The sequence below is a fragment of the Tauraco erythrolophus genome, chromosome 13 (genome assembly GCF_009769465.1).
Source record: "Tauraco erythrolophus isolate bTauEry1 chromosome 13, bTauEry1.pri, whole genome shotgun sequence".
NCBI lineage: Eukaryota > Metazoa > Chordata > Aves > Musophagiformes > Musophagidae > Tauraco > Tauraco erythrolophus.
Window position 1 is genome coordinate 9,328,180 of NC_141477.1, and position 26,253 is coordinate 9,354,432.

A 26,253-nucleotide genomic window follows, 5' to 3' on the forward strand; every position below is an offset into this window, starting at 1 on the left:
AGTGTTACACACCTTTTATATCCCTGTGAATTTTCTTCTCTGAGTGTAGGTAGTCAAGACCTTTCAAGATTTCCTTTAGCATGGTAGCAATCTGGAACTCATCAAACGGGCCAGCACGCAGCTTTAGAGAAAAGACACATCAAAATAATTTCAGTCTTGTGTCTAATTTTTGCCTTGTTATGGATTTAATTAAATCTTAAACTTGAACTAAAAGAATTAATAAAACATTCAATGAAGTATGTCAACATTTGATCAGAAATAGGTGCCATTGGAACGATCATCTTCTTGTCTCCTCTACAGATACCACACCGAAAATGCTGTTACTTTTCTAATGTATACACTCCTTTCAGCATGCAATGCACATGAAGAGCTAGAACTAACTTTCCACAGTTACAGTTCCCTACAGACAGCACACACAGCAGACTAAATTTTGCAGTTTAGATTAAGTGAATTAAGAAACTCAGTTTATTTCAAAATAAATCAGTCTATTGACTGTGGTTTTTAAATTTAATGGTGCATTTTTTCCTTGTTCCAGCATTTTTGATTCCATGCTTGCTTTTGCATCAGGAACACAACGTGCTACTATAAAGCTGCTAGTACAAAGTGTAAACTTTGCACGCTAGAAAGCTATGTAAATAAACTAGATGCAATTAAGGTGGGTGATGCTGCTATAAAAAAACAACAACACAGCACTGAAACAGAGAACACCATGAAACAATGGTATGGCAAAGTGAGGCAAACGAGACAAAGCTTAATGTTTTACTCTTCTAAAGGTCCAGTGGTTTCACTTGTCACTAGTAAAAGCTTTTTCACTATTTCTGACATTCCACAGAAGACTATCAATTACTCAAAGGTGTTAAAGAGTAAGTATCTCACAGCCCCATTCTCAAAAAAGCCTAAGTTTCAGAGCTATAAACTACTACACGCTACACATAGTTACTATGCTTTTGTACTCTCGTAGCTGAGTTGACGTGATGCAGTTTCATAAAGAAGTTTACGTAATTTGTGAAGTTAAGCGCATACTTCAACTCTTGCAGAGAGGACCACTGTTACCAAATACACAATTAACACCATTCTGTAATTCTGAAGACATGGTATTTTCCTTCAGAATCACACAAAGAAAGACTGAGCTGCATTATCTTACAGGAAAGGGTGGGTCTCTCAGTTTTACAGCTGAGGCAGAGCTGTACCGAAAGTATGGGGAAACCACATCCACATACAGGGACTCTTGTACCTTCTGGGCTACGTCCTTCATGAATGCTACACTGTCTTAAGTAAAAGGCACTTTCATGCTTAACCCAAAATACCTGAAAATGGAAAACCCAACACCTTTTAACCAGTTAAAATTAACTGTGCTCTGTGGGGACACACTCCATTCATTCCCCAGACCCAATCCCAAAGGAAACATTTTTTTATTAAAGTGTAATGAATATTCTACTGGGGGGAGGGGACAGAGGACAGATAGATGACCCAAAACCCCACCACATACAGCAAAAACAGTACTTCTCCTCATACTAAATAAATAGATAAATAAACAAATAAAATTGCCTTACATTTGACTGAGAACAAATGGATGCTTCCTAATGCTTAGAGACACAAACAGTAAAAATGAAAATATCGACATCAACTCAATATAACAGAACTAACATTTGAATTTACACTTTTTGGAGCATGACAATGTAGCAGTGATGTAGTACCAGCTGCCTCCAGGGACTAGATTTTATAGAGAGACACGAAAGCACAGTGAAATAAGGTTCACTAGTACTTATAACACACACAAAAAAATCATATACTCACAAGATCCAAAGCTGATCCTCCACCCAAGTATTCCATTATTATCCATAGTTTTGTGCCCTGTAAAGGAAGGCATGAGTTGTTAGAAGCCCAAGGCTGCCATAAAAACCAATAATATATTTCAACAGACTACCAGCATACTGTTAGGAGAATGCAAGTCCCACTAACTAAGTTACATATAAATTACTTCTTGTAGAACAATCCTGTGCAAGACGTCTAAATATCAATTAAAGTTTGACCTGTATTTTAAAAAGCAAAAAAATCACCCCATCACCACTCCCTCCTGCACTAATTGTTTTCCACTACCTGGTATCTAAAATGATCCCACCTAAAGGAATGGCAGTTAAGACAAAAACATGATTTGGTGGTGGTTTAAGTCTTTTAATTAAGACTGTCATTCTTGCAGAAGTCTGTCTTTGCACTACAATTACTAATTCCATCCATTTGTGATACAGAAGCATTATAATTTCAATAGGAAACTTACTTGTAACATCACCACATCTCTCATTTGAGGAAAACACTCAGAACTTAAATTTACTTTTAAGTGAGAGAGTAAGCATGAACACACTTCTAAGACAACAAAGTTAAAGCCTAACGGAGGCAGCTGCTAGGAGCCTCTTCACCTACATGGTAACTGCACAAGTGGGTATCTAACACATCCACAAGCTCCAACTTCAGTTGTCAGATCCAGCAAAAAGTGAGAACTGACAGCCCTTGAATATCCTCATACCTAAGGACGCACATCCTACCACAAAACATACAGAGGCAGCTCTGATTTTTGAGATACAAAGCAGCACTACAACCACCAGCCAGGAGAAACTGCACTGCCAGACCTGGAATCCTAGAAAAACATCCAAGTATCTAAACTTGTCAGATCAGAGGTTCAAAAAAGGTCAAAAATAAGAGCGATATAATTCAATAAAAAACATGACTCAAGGCACCTGTCTTAGGAATGGGTGTTTTACTATTTTTAGTAATATTGCAAAATGCAGTATTCCTACACTACATGCTATTTGAATCTCAACCCCTGTGAGTACGTGAGTTTCCATGCTTTCTTTGTGGAGATGTCAACTACTAAAATACTAGAACTGACAAATTCTTCCAACACTGATTTGCCCTTGGTACATAGCTGCAAAAGGCGGCTGGTTCATATAAACAAAACCAGAAAGATCTGGTATCAGATCTACCGACTGTGTATTTCAAAATTGGGATCTTCTGCTATTTGCTCACCAGAGTCCCCTGACTACTCTAAGAAATTCTGCAAATAAAAATGTTTCTTTACTTAAAATAAAACAGTTATTAAAAATACTCAACTGAACCAGATCTGTTGAAGTACCATGCATGCTGTTTAAGTCTCCAGCAAATATTTACCAGTTCTAGTTCCTTACAAGAGAGCACAAGCTTACGGCAGAAGTACTTTTTAAAGCCTCCTGCGTTCTCCATTGTGTGCTTTCCCACCCTACTGCCCGACTAGTGACAGAAATCTAAAGAAAACTCAACGAGCAAATAAAGGTGCAGTTTCTGAAAATACCACATCCAATTATCTCAACAAAGTGTGCTCTATTAGGTTCACACTCAATTTAAAAAACACACCATTTATGAGAGTCTGTTCCAATATTATGAGATCAGCAGGGAAGGGCTGGCTAATTTTAGCCGTTTTCATAAAGCCCAACTTTGTCAGCTGAGATGATCTGCAAGGAACTCCAGTCTAAGGCAAACATTGTGGTTACCAGACATGTTTGGAGGATTTGACTATTACTTGAAAACAGTATAGGGTGAAAATGAATAAGTACTGTGTTTCTGAAATAATGTCCCAAAGAAATTGCTACCATCCACAGTAACCGGGTGTGGATATTTTCTAGCCAGGCATGAACAATCTTTTTCCTAGCTATTTTAGGTCAATCAAGTATAAATAGACAATGTAGAACAAACAGTATCTTTAGATTGTCTCAAAGCTTTGCTGCACAAAGTGCTGTACAATTTTAATGGAAGTCTCTGGATGCTACTATAGCAGTTCTCCATAATCAAATCTGAAAAACTGAGAATAATTTCAAGCTTGCTTGCAAAAGAAAAGAGCAAACCCAGGTGGCTGTAGTAGTTCCAAGGATAGATATTTAAACCTCTTGGCTAGATGGCACAAATAGGGCAAATAATCACGAAATTTCAGTCATCAAGAGCTGTCTCTATGGGATCAGACGGAAGGTACAGCTCAAGTATCTTATTAAGCCTCACAAATTTGCATAACCAAAACACGTTGGAACTGGGCTAACTTTTAATACCTCTTATCAGTTCAGGCAAGAAAAAGATTATAAAGAAAAAGAAAAATAATACGTTTTGACAAGTCATTAGGCTTGTGGAAAACACTCATTTTAGCTATCGGATGTAACTCTCACTGCTCATTGCTATGCACTATCACTTTCGAGGGTACCCTCCACAACCAATGTTTTATTTATTGAGGTGTGATGTTAATTGCAATCAAAGTGCAATATGGGATGATGAGACAAATTTAGATCCTGACCTACCATGAATGACTATCTACAGACATTTACAGAGGGATTTTGGTTATCTTGCAGCTACAAAAGTTCCATTAGCACAGCTGTAAGCTTGTACAATTCTACAAGCATTTGTGAAAGACAATATAAAGGTAAAACATTTTACTACTGTACACAAATGTTTTTATTATGGTGCATTCTTCGACTACATATATGCTTCTACATCACTAACCAGTATGTTTAGAAAACACTATTGATCTTGCCAGACACCCAAAGAAAATTAAAAAAATTAAAAATTACTAATACATAAGCTCTCAGATTAATTCAATGGGAAACTCCCACTCAAAGTCCAAACTACAAGACATAGAGGTATCCTAAATCATAAAGATATGGCAGTTTTGCACCTTTTTGTGTCACAATAACTGAAAACTGGCATCAGCTTTATCCCAGGAACCTCAAGGAGGTAGGCCTTGCCGTCTTGTACCCATGATCAGGTTTTTAAAGAGCAAAACATCTGATAACTGACAAATAATGTTGCACTGGTAGGCAGAAATACTAAGGGACTGTCCGTATTTGAAAAATCCCATTTACAGGTCAGATATACAAGCTGTAGCTAATGAGCAGCGAGGCTGCAGAACATAAGAGTATCTTACATGGCATCAGCTGAGCTGACTAAGTTACAAATTAGTAAGTCAAGTAATCGAAATGAAGACACTCCTCCCTTCCCCGTTTCAGCAGAAGCAGCATCTGGAAGAGCCTGCGTGTGGCTGGCAAGCCCCAGGCTCTCAGAAACCAAGCCACTCCATCCCCATCAGCCACAAGGCTGGCTCCGCATCCTGAAGTGCGAGGAAACTGTAAAGCTGCAGAATATGTGGGACAGACTATGCAAAAATAAAATCTCTTACCTGAAATACTTGCAATTTGAAAAGCCTGACAGTTAACGTCTCTTATTTCGTGTTTTAGTCATAGACAACTTTTAATTACCAAACACGCTATCTTACTGGAGGAAAAACTCAAACTGACTACAAATTGATGATGAGAACAATCTGCTTATTCAAAGCTTACTTAAAATTGGTTAAAAAAACAAGAATAAAAGTTACAACAGAAGATATTCTGTTGCAGTTCGGTTAGATGAACTGAGGCCCACATGAAAAACCTGAAGCCAACACTCTGTCACAGCTGCAGTTTCTTCAAAGTCAGAAGTATCAAATTTTATAGCATTTAAAGATTTAAACCAGATCTAGGTTACCCAACTGAAAAACATCAATGAAATGCTGTAGGCCACCTGAATGCCTTTGCACTGGGGGTTTGCTTTGATATAGTCAGGAACGTTTTAAGTCTCTGATTTAAACAGTGCAAAACTCGGAAACATTTCTAATGCCATTCCTTCAGAGAAAGCTAGATGTATGATTAATATATTTTAGTAACCTATTTCTATGCCATAAACATGATCTGAAAGAGAGCAGACTGACTCAAACGTTTTGTTTTCCTATAAAGAAAAACAAGATGCAAAGGGATAAAGAAAACTCTCAAAGTTTTACATACTTTCCATTTACTGTATGCTTATGCTCCTTTTAGTCACTACCTTAAAAGGTATTTCTAGGAATATTTTCAACAATCTTTATATATAAAATGAAGTATTCACCAACAAACCTATGAGACCACTTTTAATGTGATCTTTGTACCAGCCATATCCATAGCAAACTGCTATTAATCTCTGCAGCCCAGGACTTCACCTTTATAAGAAATGTCTTAATTTTCAGAATTTAGCCTCAGTATTATTTATCCTTTAATTATAAAGTCATTTGCTACACAACTGTACCCATTTCACTGTTTCCAAGAGATGTCTACAGTATGTAGAGAAATTAAATCCTGAATGAAGTACCACACAGCCAAATATCTGGGCTGACAGCCATTCTCAGAGTAATAGTTAATAAGTTAAAAGCTATAGCAATTAAGTAAAAAAAAAAAGTAGACAGATACAACTCTCAAAATACCTGTTATTACTCAAATGAAAAGGCAGCATAAAAAGAGTCTTTTCACATTTAAGAAAGCTAATACACTCTTTCCCCTGAAGGATCCCAAGTAGAAATATCTAGTATTAGTATCCAAGGATAAATCTAGCCTGAGAAAAATTTAGAGCTAAGATACTACTTAAACAGCCATTTTATTTATTTATTTTTAATTACAGAACTAAAAGTAATCATTTATCTGTGGACACTTGTACTCATTTGCTTGGGGAACAGCAAGCAGGAATCTGGGACTAAAAACATTGCTGTGAACCATATTTTAGAGGGTTTTCTGTTTTGGTTTGGTTGGTTTTGTTGGGTTTTTTGAAGAGGAATTTCTTAAAGGAATGGGAAAGTAACCAACATTCCACAAACACCTCCCCAAGTTCTACACACAGAACTTTTCCTTCCCCAAAAATATTAGAAGTGTGAAAAGTAAACAGGAGTTCAGTATTAATCTTGCAGAATTTATCCATTTAGAATAGAAATGGAAAGAAACAGTGGTGAGGAAAGTACTGCAGCATTAACATAATCCTGTATTTGCCAGGAATTTTTAAAAAACCCTAACCAGAAGTTGATAGTTTTATAGCAGTGATAGAATAACTACACTTACATGTCTAAGAAAAGGGGTAAATAGTTGAAGACAAACCGCTGTGATGCGCAGGTACTTAGGCATATTTGCAATACCCTTTTTACTTTCAGTACCCATGTTGCTGCAATAATGAAAAGACTATTTTCCTTCCCTATTCAATTCATGACTTATAAAGCTTTTTCCATCCACCACCTCTCAAAAAAACCCAAACCAAACCAAAACCAAACAAAACAAAACTCCATCAAATCAAGGTTTCATTTCCCCATTTAAAGCTGCTGAAATCGCTGTTCAATCCTGAAATTTAACAAAACACTTTTCCAAGCAAAAACACTTCCAAGCAAAAACACTTTCTGAGATTTACCTTGACCTGTTTGTACTTCGGGGCAAACAATCAGGCTTTTACAACACTAAGTTAAAGCGATGGATACCTAGGAGGATAATATTTAGGACTGAGCTCATCACAGACAAATAAAGGACTGTAAAAAAGACTGATCATGTCTGGATCTACAGTACCATTTGTGCACTACTCCAGGGGAACACTGCTAGCTGAACTCAAAATTATCTTGAGAAGACCAGCTTGTTCTAATACACTGTGATGCAGGACAACAAATTCCACTGCATCTCTGAGCTCTATCACTTAATAACAAACAAACAAAAAAATCCCAGACTGAGTCCAGTAAAGAGATGGAAAGATGGGATATCAGCAACAATTTGCACATTCATTTCAGCACGAAGAACTTGCAGAATACTGAGTAAATAAGTGAACAGCAAAGCCACCACAGCTGTCTTATCTTGGTCAAAATGAGAATTTAGTATTTGGAGCACAGAATATTAAATGACCCACTTAGAGTTAAAATATTAAAAATTGTATACTTTTGCAATTTAAAGAGGAAAAAAGCCAAATCTACAAAGAACACTACTAAATAAATTCTGCGAATACTTCTATGTTATCACTGAAGGATACAGCATAAGTGTGACACAGGTACATTTTTCAGAGATCTGTCTTTAGAATAACATCAAAAAAAACCCACTATACCTTAAGGAGCCAGAAATGCCTGGGGGGAGGGAACCAAATCCCCCAAAAAACAACAACAAAAAAACCCCAAACCCAAGCAAACAAACTAATAAAACACAAAAATCCAAATGCAAGCAAACAAAAAGCCCCAGATATTGAAGATAGTTCTAACTATGGTTAACACTTTAGCTTTTACTGAATGGTTTTAGGTTTTTTAAAAGTCATCTGAAACATGTATGCTCTTTAGATCACTTCAGCAATACATAGGGTGGTTATACCTGGACAGTTTTGCAAGTTACTCAACATTCTGGATTTCTGTATGTTTTCCTTGTTGTTTGTTTGTTTTCAAATTATGCCTTAGATAGCCTTTCACACAGCGGTTACACAACTGCTGATGTCAGTTTTACTCTGTCTCAGGCCTACTATGCCACCTAATTACCACCACATCTCTACACGGTACAGGGTTTCTTTCTATATCAGAGAAAGGTTTTTGCTTCTATAGCTATGGAGGTATTTTTCTCTTCCCCAGAAAGATCATAAGATTGACGAGGGAAGGGCTGTGGATGTAGTTTTCCTTGACCTCAGTAAAGCCTTTGATACAGTTTCTCGTAGTGTTCTGGTTGAGAAACTGATAACTGCTGGCCTGGATAGGCACACCCTCCTTTGGGTTAAAAACTGGCTGGATGGCCAGGCCCAAAGAGTGGTGGTAAATGGGGCTAAATCCGGCTGGAGGCCGGTCACCAGTGGGGTTCCCCAGGGCTCAGTGCTGGGTCCAGTTCTGTTTAACATCTTTATCAATGACCCGGATGAGGAGATTGAATGTACCCTCAGTAAATTTGCGGACGACACCAAGCTGGGAGGCTGTGTCGATCTGCTCGAGGGTAGGGAGGCCCTTCAGAGGGATTTGAACAGACTGGATTGTTGGGCTGAGGCCAATGGCATGAGCTTTAATAAGGCCAAGTGCAGAGTCCTTCACTTGGGGTATAAAAACCCCAAGCATCGCTACAGGCTCGGGGAAGAGTGGCTGGAGAGCTGCCTGGCGGAGAAGGACCTGGGGGTGTTGGTTGACTATCAGCTTGATATGAGCCAGCAGTGTGCCCAGGTGGCCAAAAAGGCCAATGGGATACTGGCGTGTATCAAGAATAGTGTGACCAGCAGGAATAGGGAAGTGATCCTGCCCCTGTACTCGGCACGGGTGAGGCCGCACCTGGAATATTGTGTCCAGTTTTGGGCTCCTCACTTTAAGAGAAATATTGAGCTCCTGGAGCGAGTCCAAAGAAGGGCGACTAAACTGGTCAAGGGGCCGGAAAATAAAACTTATGAGGAGCGGCTGAGGGAGTTGGGGCTGTTTAGCCTGGAGAAGAGGAGGCTGAGGGGAGACCTGATTACAGCCTACAAATACTTGAGAAAAGATGGTGGGGAGGTAGGGGAAGGGCTCTTTACATTAGTGTTGGGTGATAGAACAAGAGGAAGTGGGTATAAGCTTAGTCAGGGGAGATTCAGGCTGGATGTCAGGAAGTATTTCTTCTCTGAAAGGGTTGTCAGCCACTGGAATAGGCTGCCCAGGGAGGTGGTTGAGTCCCCATCCCTGAATGTGTTTAAGAAAAGGGTGGATGATCTACTTAGGGATATGATTTAATGGGGGATTAGGGACGGTTGGACTGGATGATCTCTAAGGTCTTTTCCAACCTAGAAATCTATGAATTGTGGAGGTAGGAGAGAAAACCAGGGTCCAAAACAAAAGCAATGGCAAGAGGAATGAATCCTCTCTCAACTCCATTCGTTCTCTAGCCATTTTGTGCAAACTCCAGCCTCAAAGATCAAACAGCAAAAAGGAGCAAAACAAAGTCAAAAGCTCTGTGTAAAGAAAAACAAAAATGTACAAAAAAAAGGTCAATTTGATATGATAACTCTTCCTCAATTTTAGGACTTTTTCCTAGTGACATTCAAAACAACTAGATGCTAGCAGATCTTTGTGCAATACCATACATTACCTTTAAATATGATCCATAGTATTTTGTTACATAAGGACTATCACACTGACTTAAAACAGTTATCTCTTGCTGTATATCTTCTATTTCATCTTCTGCTTCCTCAAGGTCTATGATTTTTATAGCAACCACTTGCTGTGTTCGATTATCAATTCCTTTAAAGACTTCCCCAAAGGAGCCTTTCCCAATGCGTTCCAGTTTTGTGAATAGTTCTTCTGGATCTGCTCTATGGTTCTAGATAAAAAAAAGGAAAAAAGAAGGGGGGGAATGATACACAAGTTAGTTAATTTACTTCCAAGTTAATAGCCCTCATTACTTCCCAAGAAGCACATTATCCAGACTTATCATCATTAGAAGGCTTACACCAGATAAATTTATTTCCTGAACACTAACTTCAAATTCAGGTATTAGTTACAGAACAGACATTACGCAATTATGTCACAGGTGAACGAGCCTCACCAGGCAGGGAGTCAGGTACAAATCTTGTTTCACTTCCCCACGTAACAACCCTTTAAAACGAAAGAACAGAGCTGTTCTCAACATCAATGCTCTCTGTGCAGTAATTTGTAACACTGGGGAATGCAGTTACTGGCACAGAAGCACTAACACCATCACCCAGGTGGAAAAGGCTGGGCTTTCCACCTGGCCAGCAGCCCTGGGCAGACAAAGCACCCGATCGAGTAATGCAGTGGGAGGTGGTTGGGAAAGGACTGTGCCACCCGGTATTCTGACAGAAAGCAGAGCAAAAAGGACAGGGATGTTTGAAGGAGGAATAAGAAGGCTGGAGCAGAGTACTGAACGTGGGGCACTGATCACAACTGGCTGCTATCACCCATGCATGCCTTAAAAATGGGAGCAGAGCACCAGGCAGCACATGGCACTGCTGAGGACACCTGGCTTGGAATCTCTGTTGATTAACTACTCTTAAGACCAGCAGATTGATTATTATACAAATAGTTCAAATTTCTCAGCTTTATCCAAGTAGTCACGAGGGAAACAAAAGCAAAGCAAAGAAAATTCTCATTTTCCCTTCAAGATAAAGCATGCTACATGGCTGCTTAGAGAACCTTGTGTATCCAAAAACCACAGCAGTGACTTCTGAAGGATATGGAAGACTTGTTCTACAGTTTAAGAACACAAAATGTCAGACCATAGTAAGTAAGTTTATAGAAAAGTGTTTTTAAGAGGCGAGACAGACATGCTAAGACAACAGCCCATGCTTTGCAGAGCAACAGAATTAGACACATTACTGTTGTCAGAACTGGGCAACTCATTGCACAAATCGATCTTTGATCAAGAAACATCTGCCCAAAAAAGCCCTCTGATTCAATAGTAACATTTGAAAATAGGAAAGAGATGCTTTGCTTTAGATCTTTCTCGCACTCCAGAACTCAGAACCAGCAAAAGAAGTGATAGTTTTGGTAAAAGCGGACATTCAACCCAAGGCACAGATTACCCTGCACATCAAAATACTATTGTATCAACACGAAACTCCATAAAACGTCTTTACACCGGTGTTCTTGCAAATGGATGTGAAATCTTTACTGGAGAAAAAATACATAACTACTTCAACCAAGTCCGAAGTGGACAATTTCCTTATTGAGCCCTTATTGTTGCTTCTTCCTTCTACCAGAACCAGAATTTATTCCACAATATGGCGAGATGAATCAGGAAACAGATTTGGCTAAGAGTTAGCCATATGATTTGTCAGGTTTATTTTTAGTGGAATCAGTTCACTGCTCATATATATGAAGCTGTCATTTGTGCTATCACAAAAGGAGGGAACACGAAGTAATATGGCAGATCCATGCTGATCTGCAGAGTTAGATTTTTAGATTTTGCAAATATACAAGACACACTGCTGTTCCTGAGCAGCACATTAAAGCAAGAAGAACGAGGAATTTCCCCTTTGTCTACAATGAGTTGCTACTCTGCTTTGTTAAAACCAAAAACAAAACCCCACAAAAAAACCTACACCAGCTTCAGAGAAACAATTAAGCAAAAAATTTTTTATTTTTTTCTGTTGATAGATCCAGTGAAAGACTTACAACATGAACAAATACACAGTCAAAGCAAATGAAAAAAGCAAAGGATGATTACTATTTTGATCTGAAATCTGGGACAACTAATTTTATTACACTGGAAAATTATTATAAGTCTCAGATGCTCATAAAGGTTTAGGATAGACACAAAAAAAGTAAATATTCCAACTACCCAAAGACAGCCATATTGCCATACACTATCACATCAGCTCCTGTCATCTTTTCATCGTTAAGACTAAAAAAAATAATTTTTTTTTTTTAATCTGAATTTAAAATCTGTTTTCAGATGTGTTTCAAAAAAATATTGTAGGGACACGTGGCAAAAGCAGCAGCAACCGCCACCCAGCCTTTCCCTGCTGCTAGATAAGCTGCAGAATTGTCATTTAGTCAGCAACCTGATACATCCCTAAACTACAGTATTAGTTGCAATAAGGAATAATTAACTGATAGTTCTCCATTTACAATAAACAAAGACACACACACCCTCCAAGGAACAACAGAGTTAAGAAGGAAGATTGACAAAACTTTCCATTAACTCTAAAGTACTCATCTTCAGAAAAATTAGCTTCATTTTGAGACATGCTTAGAGCCTGGGATTCCAGAAATCAGTCATGCTAAATAATAGCTATTGTTGATTTGAGATTAAACCTGTTAAACAGTCCCAGACAGATAAAAGAGAAGCAATTTAACCACAGCCATAGTCAGCTAATCCAACCCTTTACAAACGTCTGATGAACTCAAAGGGTAACATTTGGGTTTTGCTTGGGGAGAAACCTTAAGCAGAGAATTCCTCTGGGCTCCTCAGTGGAAGTGCACATCTCTCAATCCTATACACCCACTTAATGGTCACCAACAAAACCAGCTAGGCCTCCAAACTCTATCCCCCAAGCTACTTCAGGTGAAACAGAGCTCCAACAACTCCTAACGCCGTTACGTGGGAGTGCTGGAGTAGAGGGAGAGATCGGGCATGGCTGAACTTCCCAGCACTGCAGAACTCCATGTACATCCCTAGGAGGGAGAGGTGGAACAGAGGGGCATCAGAGGAGAACAAACTGTGCGGGATAACTAGAGGAAAAAAGTCACATCTTTCTATTCTGAGAAAATCCTCTCACAGCAAGCAAAGTCAGCTTTGCAGCTTCTGTTACTCACCAAGGCTGACAAGGAACTGCAGGACACTCCAGGATAAGGGCAAATATTTCTGACCAACTATGGCTAATATTGAGATAATGTCCTTTGGAAAGGCTTCAAACTTCGAACACTACATAACTTAAACCACAGCTTTCGAACAAAGACTGCATTCTGAAACAGATTTGCTTTTACCTTTCTTAATTTTCTTGTCTTTCAGACTATTGTTCTACAGGAATGCTCTTCTACAACTAATAAAAAACCCAAAACCCAAACTTTAAAAGACTAGTTTTTAAACAGAGGTAAATCTATATAATGCAGTAATGCCTATCCTCCTCCTAGTATAGAAAAAGATGGAAAAATATTTTATATAAATAAGTGCAATGTGTGCATACCACATATATACCACTAAATTTTTGCAGCACAGCTGCCAGCTAAGCTTCTAGCATGGTAGAAATTAAGATTTCTAACACTATTGACACTCCTGAGCATAACAACCAAATGTTATTCCCTGTTCCTTTCAAAGATCTTTCATTGAACAGGAAAAAGGTTTAGAAGCTTTGAAAGTTGCCTGCATGAATAATTGTTAGGTTGTTTGTGGGTTTTTTTAATAAATACTGGTTTCTATGGGGAGTCATGTCTGTTGGGCAGCAGAGGGTAACAATACAATAGACAGTGTACGGACTCCATCATTGCTTCTCTGAAGAAAACACCTAACAGTGGACAAATCAGGAAGAGAACCTATTGTTCTTCCCCTCCCTGAGCCCATTTCCACAGACAAAAGCAGCACCAAGTATGACAAGCACAGGCACATTCCCATGCCAACTTCAATCCAGCCAGCATGAGCAACAGTACCGGCACCAGCGTGACACTACAAGCCCTCTGCACAGCTTAGCAAGTCCACCATTTCACCAGCCCAGCACAACCACACAGCCTGTGCTAGTGACCAGTCACATCTCTCCTCCTCTCTCATCCAACCATGTGCCATCACTGTGTGTGTTTACACACACGTACGTACACACACAAAGGCACAGGATCATAGCACAATTTGGCTTGGGAGGGACCTCAGGAGGTCATCTAGTCCAAGTGCGGGCTCAGAAGCTCCGAATAAAAAAACACCACAGCGTAGCTTTTGCCAGCATACCTGCAGTAGTTACATCCAATATTCTGCCAACACGGCTTACATAAGCATTTTGGTTTTATTCTGATAAGCACAGCTACACAGCAACGTCCTGGCTGCATCCTGCTACAAGACTGACTGGCTGACTCACCTTCTCACCCTTTCACATACCTGTTCTTCAAATTCTAGTTCTTCCTTTGAAACAATGTTAAAGCACACTGAATATCTAACTTCCAACGTTAAACAGATACCTAATGACATACACCTAGTCGTAAGAAACAGTATCTATGTTAGACTGCTTCAGGATCTGTCAGTGCAGGACAGGTCTTATAGAAACAGGTCTTCCAAGAAGGTTTATCAACAAATATCATCAAAGATTATTGAGTACAAATGGATGAAAAAACAAAGCTTAAAAAAAATCTTGGACAGAGATTGAGCTAATGCCTTACATCTAACAAAATCAAAACTAGGATCCTCTAGGTTCCCCAAAGCAAATAATTTAACATAGTCTTGTGAGATTTCTTCTAAGCAGTCTGTCAGTGTTGTCTTGACAGTATTTCTAAAACCTGATCCAGAAATGCTGTTATACTATCTGTATTTTCAAGCATCTCCCACGCTTTATTGGAACAAAAATTCCCTTAAAATTGTAGCAGTACTACAGAATAGCTCACCTACATTGCGAGACATTGCTCAAATACACATTAGATAAAGAACCATAGAATGGTTTGGGTTGGAAGGCACCTCAAAGATCATCTAGTTCCAACCCCCCTGCCATGGGCAGGGACACCTTCCACTACACCAGGTTGCCCAAAGCCTCATGCAACCTGGCCTTGAACACTTCCAGGGATAGGGCAGCCACAACTTCTCTGGGCATCCTGTTCCACTGCCTCACCACCCTCACAGTGAAAAATGTCTTCCTTATCTCTAATCTAAATCTCCCCTCTTTCAGTTTAAATCCATTGCCCCTTGTCCTATCACTACATGCCCTTGTAAAAAGTCCCTCTCCAGCTTTCCAGTAGGCCCCCTTTAGGTACTGGAAAGCTGCTATAAGATCACCCCGGAGCCTTCTCTTCTCCAGGCTGAACAGCCCCAACTCTCTCAGCCTGTCTTCATAGCAGAGGTGTTCCAGTCCTCAGATCATCTTCGTGGCCCTCCTCTGGACCCTCTCCAGTAGCTCCATGTCCTTCTTGTGTTGGGGACTCCAGAGCTGAACGCAGTATTCCAGGTGGGGTCTCACGAGAGCAGAGGAGAGGGGCAGAATCCCCTCCCTCGACCTGCTGGCCACGCTGCTTTGGATGCAGCCCAGGATATGGTTGGCTTTCTGGGCTGCCAGTGCGCATTGCCGGCTCATGTTGAGCTTCTCATCGACCAGCAACCCCAAGTCCTTTTCCTCATTAAAGATGCAATAATCAGCTCAAAAGATTTTATAAAAAGTTGATAAGAGAAGACTAGAGTGCCTACTCATGTTTTTCAAGTATCCACTACTATGGCACCCTAACACATACTGGTATCTTTCGAAGCCATGGGAATTACCTGTGTGTTTAAAAGACTGTCATTTCAAGCAATTGCTCATTAAAACAAAAGCCTGATCTTGATAGTCAGGGAGAAGTCAAAGGTAAACTATTAGCAAAAGAGCTATCTTATAGAAAGGCTGAAGAAAAGGAGGAGTAAAACATTTAAAAGTAAACCAAAAACAACCCACCACCAAAAAAAACACCCTAGTAATTAATTTGTTGTGCAGCCTTATATCTACATTAGCATTAAAATGCCAGACGAGGAATGTGTGCCAACTTTGCTGCTGAAGCCAGCATGCACTGCACCACTTCTCACCAAGTCTCACTGTCTGAATTATGGCTAACAAAATTAAACCACAATTATGAGGCCTCGTTTGTTATCTGTAAAATCTCTAAGAGACCTTTTATTGTCTTAAGAATGAATACCTGAAATACAATGAGTAAAAAAGACACTTGAAAGTCAATAAAAGAAACACAGATTTAAAATTAAGACGTTTCATCTACTCTCAGCATTTATCTGACTCTTACAAAACACTGCACCTGGGCTAAACATATTGAAATCACAGGTAATCGGCACATTCATAGACATTTATCTATTCTAAGACAACAAAGTATCGTTAAGTTTTCCTTCTGTTCAGACTCTCGAAAAATTGAAATGAACAGGGAGTAAGATTGTTAAACCTAATAGGCTACACAGCACTTCTTAGAGTAATGTCTCAATCAGCAGATACATTCCTCTTAGCCCAATTTCTTCCCTGACACTATCTGCACGTAGTTTCAGATATTATACACGCATTAGTTATACACCATGCATATTCTATTATATAACAATATATATTCACATACATTATATATATTTCCATATTTTACCTGCATAAGGAACATGTTACTTCTTTACAATAAAGCCACCACAGGTAGTGATAGATTTTAATTCCTGGAGCTCCTCCCACCTCCCCCCACCAATTTTATTTTGAAATCCTATTATAATTAAAGTTACTCACACAAACAGTGCCATAGGCATGTGTGTGTATATACCTAAAAAATTAAATAGCTTGAAGTTAATGAAGGCACAGGTGCAGATCCATTATTACTTATAAATAATCAGAAAAAAAATGAAGCTGCAGACATTCAAAACAAGGGTGGAACCTGTGGACATCTTTTTTCTTTTTCTTCTACACACACTTGCTTCTCAGCGACTTATGCACGTAACTAAACTCTGATGCTACTCTGCAGTCTTGTTCAAGACTCAAATATCAGGATACCAGATACTTCATTATATTTACTACAACTGTATGACACATACTGACAAAAAAAATTCTTTTAACAACAAAACAATTTGGTTTTATAAAGCATCAAACTTTTACATTACCAAGCTTTTCTACACAGTAGGTAGCAAAAACCACATCTGAGCTTTGCTGTCCTTAAATGGGATCTGGCCTCTGTTACACTCTTTATGAAACACCACCCTTATCTGACAAGACCAAGACTCATTGCCATTTTTAGTGAGAACCTGGAGAACTTCAATAGAAAACAAAAGCAAAAATAAGCAAGCAAAAAACCCCATGTGGCTTTGCTTTCATCAGGTCAGCCACAAGGCAAGCTGCTTGAAAATTCAGATGACTGTCAAAACTTTAAAAACAGCATTCAAACACACTCATTCTCAGATTTCTAAGGAAAGAATCACCTTCCTCTTCAAACCATCTCTGACCTGTGACAGATGTAAGCTGTCAATTGCATGTTGTGCTGAAAATGGAAACCACTGAACTCACTTCCTCTCTTCTTAGCCATTCTTTCACTTTGGTAACACAACATGAAGAATCTTAGGAAACAGCACAAATAAGCAAAAAGAAAGAACAACACCACACGTCCCAAAGATTAGCTCTCTGACACAGGCAATTAAAAAAACTATACCAATTATTTATGAAGAATATTCTGCACTGAGGAAAGGAAGCACAAAGAAATTTCTCATGCCAATAAGCTTCTCTATAACTGAATATCCTTACATTTCAAATGGAGTCTCACTTAGCTTCCACCCTATGTATCAATCCCTTTTAACCACCTAGTATCTTTAAAAAAGGTCCTCAAACCACTGCATACAGCTGCATACATATCCTTCAGCCTGCTTTGAAAAGCCTACCAAAACAGTTGGAGGAATTAAGGAGGGAGAGGGTCACAAATCGTGTGCCTAGATCTTCACTATGATCTGAAAAAGCTGTAAGTGGCTGAATGCTCTACAGCTAGAAGAATGGACATCCTTAGATGGAAACAGAAGTCAGTGCAAGAAATCAACAGGTTCTAGTATCCCGAAGCGTTCAAACTCTGTTCTGCATTTGTTGGAGCTCAACAAGCTCATCTTTCAAAACAGATTTTGCGTCCTTTGTTGAACAGTGCAGGACAGGTGACTGCTGAACGGGTAACTAACCCACCTCCATGAACTGCTGCCTGTTCACCTGGATCAGAAGTCAGAAGACAGAGACTACTGCAATTTCTCATCACTGAGTAACATTTGTCATCTCTCCATTTTATGAACTGCTTTGAAAAAACTCATCTGCAGACAGATTACAAAAGTCACATTTAATAGGTAGACAGAAAAACAACCATTTATGGGCTGCAGCCTACTTTTAGCAGTATGTCTTTCCTTTCAGCAAGCAGCCTGCTTATCAGTACACAAACCACTTTTTTTTTATTTTTGCCACACCCATTTAAAGGAGAAACTACGTCAAAACTCTGCCAGCAACAAACTATATCATTATGACATATGGACCATTTTCCTACTATTTAGAGGTTTGGTATCCAGAGCTAAATGGCAACTGCTACATAAATTCTACAAGCCTCCTCACTGCTCTATCTTAGAAGCCATTCTAGCACTCCTTCTGTGCAAGTTAGAACTTGAAACACAGATTTTCCTCCTGTAAATAAGATTAAACTCATACTATAATCCAGCTAGAACAAAAATAACAACAAAATCCAGCTTTTTAACTTGCCAGTTCATAAACTAGAAAGCAGCAGCAAGACCTCAAGTTTAACACACACATAAGTATCTTCGTCAAATCTCTCCACTAAAGTAGTCATTACTTATTTTCAGGCTAAACAGAATTAAAGTGAAAAACACTAGTTGAAAAAGGATGGCTGTAAAACACAATGTGGGTTAAAGAGCAGACCGCAAGTTTGTTTACCACAGATAACTCTCCAGGCATGATCACTGCCTGCCATGAACCCCACAGTTAGAGGATATCGCACCATTCCTTCAGATTTGGCAAGGACCCTTTTGAGAAAGGAAGGCAAACACACCAGTCTGCTAGAATCCTAGATTTCTCTCCTCTCCCAAGGCTAGACGACCACGAGCTCAAAAGCTGTACTCTCCATTTGAATACAGGCCCTTGACCGTATCAGTCATACCGGACCTGAAGCTACAAGAAGCACACAATGGAAAACCAGAAATACAACTCCAAAATGAGCTACAAAGGAAGCAAGAAATCTACCCTGCCAGAACCAACCTGCCCGTTTCAGGAAACTCCTTTTCCAATTACTTTGCTGCTCATTCACAGCATGGCAAAGCATCTCATTACATAAAAGGCAAGGGGAAGGGGGAGGGGAGGAAGAGAAACACCCTGAAAAAAAATTCAGATTCTTCTTGCCAACTAGGCTGGAATAAAGCTGTGCAGGAATGTAAAAATGTTCTTGCTATGACTCGTTGCCAGATGACACCTTCCTAGGTGAGAGATGAACAGCAAGATCATCTTGCTCCCCTCATAATTCTCTGTATGTTTTTAATTGATTTACATCAGTAGAAATTCTATCTTTTCCATTCAGTGTTTTACATTTAGGCACTTTACAACACTCACGGTCGTTTCAAGCTGTACAGAGTTTTTATTATTCTGCATTCAGCTCCAACACAGAAGCCTGCATTGAAATACAACTTGACATCTAGCAAAGCACAGAAACCCTCTGATCCCCCCTAGTCAATATTATTCAAATATTCAGAACGTACAACAGTACTCAGCTGAAAGGAAAGTCTGCAAAAGATCGGGGAGCAGGAGTGAAACAGAAAAAAACCCACATTCTTCAGGACTGAACAGATGGTTCTTGACTTCTGGTTTATGAAAACAGTGAAGCCACCCTGGGCTCTTAGGTTCCCCCTTCCACAGCTCAAGTGTGAAACCTGCAGATAACTAACATTTCTCATTCCTTGATCTTCTTCATCAATGCATATGGAATTCATGCATATCCAAGACAGATCACGCCACAAAACTTTTCCAGATACACTGCCTCAATCAAGACCATTCAAATAACGAATTTGGCAAGAAGACAAATTTGGCTTCACACTTCTGAGAGTCAACTACGCAGTTCTTCAAAGCAAGATCTAAGCTGAAGCCATGCTCTTTCCCAAGCTACAGACCAAATAAGTATCATAGAATGGTTTGAGTTGGAAGGGACCTCAAAGATCATCTAGTTCCAAACCCCCTGCCATGGGCAGGGAAACCCTCCACTACACCAGGTTGCCCAAAGCTTCTCTGCAAAACCACACACACAAGATATGAGGAAGAATGAGACTGGCAAGCTACTGTTACCTTGTCAGTCCCTTCATTAAGAGTTTCTCTGATTGAGTTCTTTTTGCCAGATTTATTTGGCTAGCAATCCCTCTGGCAGAACGGATTTCAGTGAATATCACTAGATGGGCACCCTTCCCATGAGATTTAAATCTCTCCTTCAGAGCTAAGGAGCGTGCTCAGTGATCCTCATCTAATCAGCAGAACAGACTTGTTCTAGAAGAACTATTTAAATTTAAAAGAACAACTTATAGTTCTTTAAATAGAGTAAAAACTGGTGAGGAGTTTGATTTTTTCCATTATTCTAAGTTAGAAAGAAATAGCAGAATTTGGAACAGTGGTTCCTGACATGATAGATACCTCACCAACTCTTTATTTCTGCACAGACAACATACATGTAGCCATTAATTACAGCATGCCAGAAAACTATTTGTTACAGAAGAATTTCAAAACCAAATTTGTACTGTTCACCCCCATCCCCCCAAAAGCCATCCCTGAACTCTTCAAGCATCTGTCAATTATCAAACTCGGTCCCTAAAAATAAATGAAAGACAAAACAATAGTCTCTCATCACTTTTCAGAGTTGGTGACTCTTAAATCTGAAGGTAATCACCAAAGAGCAAACAAGCGGTACTTTTACTAACAGGTTTAAAATTCATCCTTTCACTTTGGAGACAACTGAAAACACTGAAAACCAAGGATAATACGTTCATCTACCTTTATCAAGATGTTTCATAGGTCTCATAGGACAAACCCTGCTGCAGAGGCAGTTAGTCGTATCTACTCATCATGGTGTGCCACAAAGTTACTATATATAAAGAAACAATTCTTCCCTCAAAATAAGCATCTAAAGAAATTTGTTTCATTTTTTTAACAACACATTGCAACATACTACTGAGCTACAACTTGCTATCCACTCTCCTTTTTTAGGAAAAGGAAAAAAGAAAAAGCAAGCTTTCATCAGGACTTGTAAAGCATGACAATAAGACATGAGTTCAAAAACAACCAGTGTGAATCTTTTCAATGTTAAATTAAACAGAAAAAAAAAAATCACTTCAGAATAAAGTAACAACTATATATTTTTAAAAGCTAAAAGTCTGGTTTCATGTCATTTTTTTTTACCTTTTGGGGGAAATTATCTTCTACCCAAAACTGAGAGTGTATGATGGTATGAAACAGCAGAGAGACTAAGGCGAGACGAGCCAAGTTTGTTTTACGTGCTCTCTGCAGCTTCAGTAGATTTACCTCTGAATTCCAGGTCAGTGCACTTAATGCATGTATAAAACTGTAAAATCTGCACAAAAAGCTCTAGTAAAAGACTGCTGTGGATTTTTTCTTCTAAGCCTGATAAAAGCATCTGCAGAATTCCAGCTGATGATACCTACACAGGTACCACGTACCCAACACTTTCCAGAGCTCACTCTATCTTCCTCCTCCTCCGACAGTAAGACACTGCAAGTATGACTGAGCTCTGCTTTTCTTTGTCAGAGTAACTTATCACAGTGCACAAAACGGAAGAACCAAGTTCAGCTAACGAAGCCTGAGCTGGGTTAGCAGACTACTGTTAGGTGTGATACAGCTTGTACATCAAGCACAACTAGGAAAGGAACAACTGCAGTGTTGAATTCCACACATATTTTGATGCATATCTGCTTCAGGTAGCAAAGAGGCATGTTCTCCACAGGTCTTAAAATACCGTCTTCCTACAGCCTGCCTGCACTGCGGCCCAAAGTACAAATCAAGGAACTGAAATTGGACAAGGTATTCATCACTGAAACACTGGAGTCCATCCTAGCTTCATCACAAGAAATCTCTGTTTTCCAGGCACTGTGGAAGTCTCCTGGCATCCTGCAAGCACTAGACTTTCCAGTTCCCTTTAAGAAAGTCTTGTCTCTAAATAATAGAAGTTTAAAGCCTTTTCAAACTTACTATGGAACCATCTGGATGCAGCTCAGTTCCTAGGAGAGGAATGAGGTACCAGATCTCCAAATGGATCTTTCTTCAAAGGTTTAAGTTGGTCTAACAACCCACTCTCTAAACATTTAAGCATTCAACAGTCACAGACCGCTTGCTCTTAACACAAGTCACATTCTTCTAACTACAACGCGTAAGAAATCTGACATACTTCTAGACCAGCTTTAGGCACCGCACAAAGAGCCTATTTCTGCAGGTGCACTAATTTAAGAGAAAAATGTATTTTTCACTTACTCTATGGAAAAGATCACTTCCAAAATTAAATGCCACCTCTCCTTTAATCTTTGTACACGCATCCAATAACTAGATCTGCCTCTGAGCATCTTATGGGGAGACACTCTCCAGCTGCCAGGCTCAGGTTGTTCGAGCAGCACCCTGCAGCCAGTCTGTTAACTGGCAGCACAAAGAGCAAAGCTCACCTTTCTATTTGAGTCCACACTTAATCAAGCAATCCTTCAGTTGTGAATGAGAGTACACCAGTTGACAGGTCACATGCTTCTGGCTGCTCTGCTTTTAGGGGAAGTTAGGCTTTTCATTGCAAGATAGTCTGAACACCAATAAAAACAGATGGAGATCAGGTCTAAACAACCTTTCTGGCTGCACTCAAGACTACTGCCATACAGGATCAGGAGACATCAACAAAGCCAGGAGAACGGAAACGAAAAGCATTTAGATGAGTAGGACAGCAGAGATACAGAGAAATAAAGCCCAAAATCAGGTTCCAAAGACACGCATACCAACAAGAAGAAACACAAATGAGAAGAGTCAACATTTCCATCAGTTAATCACAGACTTAAGATTTTGCACAACAAATTAGAACAGGAAAAGGGAAAGTTTATGTATAAAAACTTCACCAGCTAAAAAAGCAATTTATTACTTGAGTGATGTTCCACTGCTGAAGTTTACAAACTGGTTTTGAAGTTTAGGGTGTTGACAGAGAGGAAGATTTCTTCGCTGTCCACCTTAGAGAGGTTAATTGTTGCTCACGTGTAAGCTTACAAATAAGAGAGGCTGGAAAGCATTAAGGTTTGGAGTAACGTAGGAGATGCTGTCAATAACGTAAGTTCACCAGAAATGCATCATTCTAAAATGACTGACATACTTTAAACTTTCTAATCACTTGAAATGAACATAACTCTCTGAACTATACATCCTGCCTGCTGGACAAGAGAAAAGCAGCAGTGTAGGACTACTAATACTTTTCAGTACAGGCCCTAGGCTGGTAAAAGACACAGGTAAACTCTTATCTCTCTTGCAAGCCACATCCAGAAATGCTCTGTACAAGTTCAGCTGGATTCCTTGAAGAGAGTGTTGGTAGACAAGATTCTCACTGTGAGATCTCAAAGCATTTCAGATTAAGAACTAGTTTGAGTATTTCTATCCCATCAGAAAAAGAAACAAATGTACAGAGTGACATTACTGAATAACAACTCAACCTCATATTCAAACTCACTGCAAACTTCACTTCATGTGACCAGGACACCTTAACTGTACTTACATAGCTATACCAACCTTTCCTCTTTCCTCCTAGTCTTGGATTCCGTATGAAGTGCCATAATTTAGTCTCCCATGCTCAGCTTCAGAGCACTCATTTTATACATTCACTAAGTACTTTGATTTCACTGAATGGGCTTAGAAGTTTGGCTGCTGAGTACGTTAACACCATACAATTGGATCAAACGGAGCCTTTCCAAAGGAGCAAGGAAAATGAATGTGTTTAGGAAGTTGTTTGCACAGGCAAGAATTGTTAGGTATAGAATTTGGTTTTGTTGGGGACATAAGACAGGTTAAACAGAACGCAACCACTACATAAACAAATGGTTCTGTAACTACTCATAAGAGCAACAGATAATACTACTCTGGCTCTTCCATTGTTGTCAGGGTACTTCAAGTCAGACTGGGAGTTCACAAAAATAACTCTTTGTGACTTTCTGTAATTTTCCATGTTTGGATTTTTTTTTTTTTTTAAGGGAACATGACTTCATAAGATGAAAGATCTTAGAACAGTCAAAAAAGCTTCTGTTATACTTCGGTGATAAACTGTCAAAGTCTTCTTTTTGGAGTATGGAAATTACATAATACATCGTTTCTGGATTTTTGATAATACTTTTTTTTGTATAATGAAACAGGAGAGAAAGTATAAGATTACAATACAACTGAAAACATCAAACCTGTAACACGTTCTCCGGCAACTGCAGTTTCCAACTGTTATATTCAATAAAATGCTTCCTTCAACACAGACTATGAAACAAGCGGTTTGAAAATGCAGGCACTTTCCCACATTGATAGTTTTAAAATAACTATTAGCTCTTTTCCCATCACAGAAGAACCTGTTTATTCCTTCTCCAGTCAATCACCATGCATTTAACACTGAGCAGAAGCAGGGATGCTTTTATTATCACTTGGATGATCCTGACTGAACAGTTCAGATAAGTTAAAAAAACAAAAGCAGCAACCCATACACCTCAGACTACCACAATCTTCTAGAACAGGGTGGGAGTTTTTTTTAATCAGAAAAATCCTGTATTATGATTCTTCCAAAAGCAGAGTGAGCAGAATAATTTTGCACCCAATTCTATTTCTTTGTATTCTAAGACTTTCATAGTCTTCACACACCACAAAAAAAAAAGTCACCAAGGGAAAAAATATATTTTAATTCTATGCAGCTGTACATATCTAACAGTTAAGAAAATGCTTTAAACCTACAGATACATGTTAAGGGGCCTGGCTTAAACCATCAACAATACTAGTGGAACTACATATGCCATTACATAAAGTTTATTGGTTTAACAATGGAAAACAGGACCTCAAATAATTTCAAGGGTTTTTTGTGATGACAGGGCAGCTACTGAAAAACAAGACAGCCACACACTAAGCAGAGAAAAATAAGAAACTGACAAACTGGATTTTGAAATAGACATCTCCCAAATAAAAACACACTAAAAGAGACAGAAGCAACTCAGGCTAAAGCCTCTAAATCTTTTATCACAAGATTCCTTTGGGATGTACCAATACAACAGTAACCCTGATACATTAATGGAACAAAGAGGCTAAGAAAATGTGGTTTATGTCCTCTTATATCAACAAAAAGGTCAATGGATGAACAAAATTTAACTGATTTCAGAAAGCCTGCAAATAATTAGAAATCAGAAGGGTAAACCACATGTTGGTATTGTAACTGGCCTAAACGAATGTACAAATACTGTTTTTACATCAATTTTACACTTGCTAGATATGATGAAGATACCTGACCAAGAGAAATTTTAACTTTCTGTTCTGAAACCTCCCGAAATCTTTACTGTACATCTCACACACAGAGAGAGATGTCTCATAAGGGCTTCTATGTTATTTGAACTGAAAAAACTTCCAATATTATACCCGCATGACTATCCCAGAAGTTAAGAGAAAGCTCAAAACGCTGACTGGTGTCTGACGAGCAAAAATCAAGACTGAAAGGAGTTTAGTTCTCAGTTCCTTTGTGTTTGATAAAGATCTCTGCCCGAACCTGCATTGGACTGCCCACCGGAGCAAGAACAAAGAATCGGAGGTATTCCAACTGTCCTATGAAATCGAGAACACACGAGCTGGCTTGTTTTCTAAGCAGATGCCACAAGCACTGAGAAACTGCAACGGGTCTCGCTCCCAGGGGTGTAAGTTCCTGGCAGATGATGACTCCCACAGCTCCCACACCACCGGACCCGCCTTCACCTCCTTCCCAGTAATCGCCAAGGTCCTCGGAGAAGCCGCGCTACGGGCCTGGCGCCAGGTGCCCGCTGGTGGGGCAGTCCCGCAGGAGCTATGCCCGCCGGCCGGCCTGACATGCCACTTACGGCGCAGCCCGCGATTAACTCCATTCCGCCTTCAACCAGGGTCAGCAGCTCTTAAGCGCTCCTGGATGCGGCGCGGCCAGCTCCGAACAAAGGGGAAAGCCAGGGAGGGGACACCCTCCGCCCCCGCCGGGCTGGCGGCAGGTACGCGGCTCCCCGGGGCGCGCCGAGGGAGCGGGGCCGCCCGTTACCTCCGCGCACCCCCTCC

At 39.6% G+C, this 26,253-nt stretch overlaps 1 protein-coding gene across 2 annotated transcripts in view; it reads right to left on the bottom strand.

Moving 5' to 3' along the window:
- STK26 (serine/threonine kinase 26) overlaps positions 1–26,253 on the bottom strand; it is a 33,924-nt gene that overhangs the window by 7,371 nt on the left and 300 nt on the right. Inside the window, exons 1-4 of one of the 2 annotated variants that reach the window (XM_086619443.1) lie at positions 18,121–18,141; positions 9,897–10,127; positions 1,798–1,854; positions 13–121 (exon numbers count right to left, since the gene is read on the bottom strand). In XM_086619443.1, coding sequence (XP_086475569.1) covers positions 13–121; positions 1,798–1,854; positions 9,897–10,127; positions 18,121–18,126 — 403 coding nt within the window. In that variant the 5' untranslated portion in view covers positions 18,127–18,141. Of the gene's footprint in view, positions 1–12; positions 122–1,797; positions 1,855–9,896; positions 10,128–18,120; positions 18,142–26,253 lie in introns of those variants that run through there. The other variant, XM_086619442.1, reaches the window with a different exon arrangement.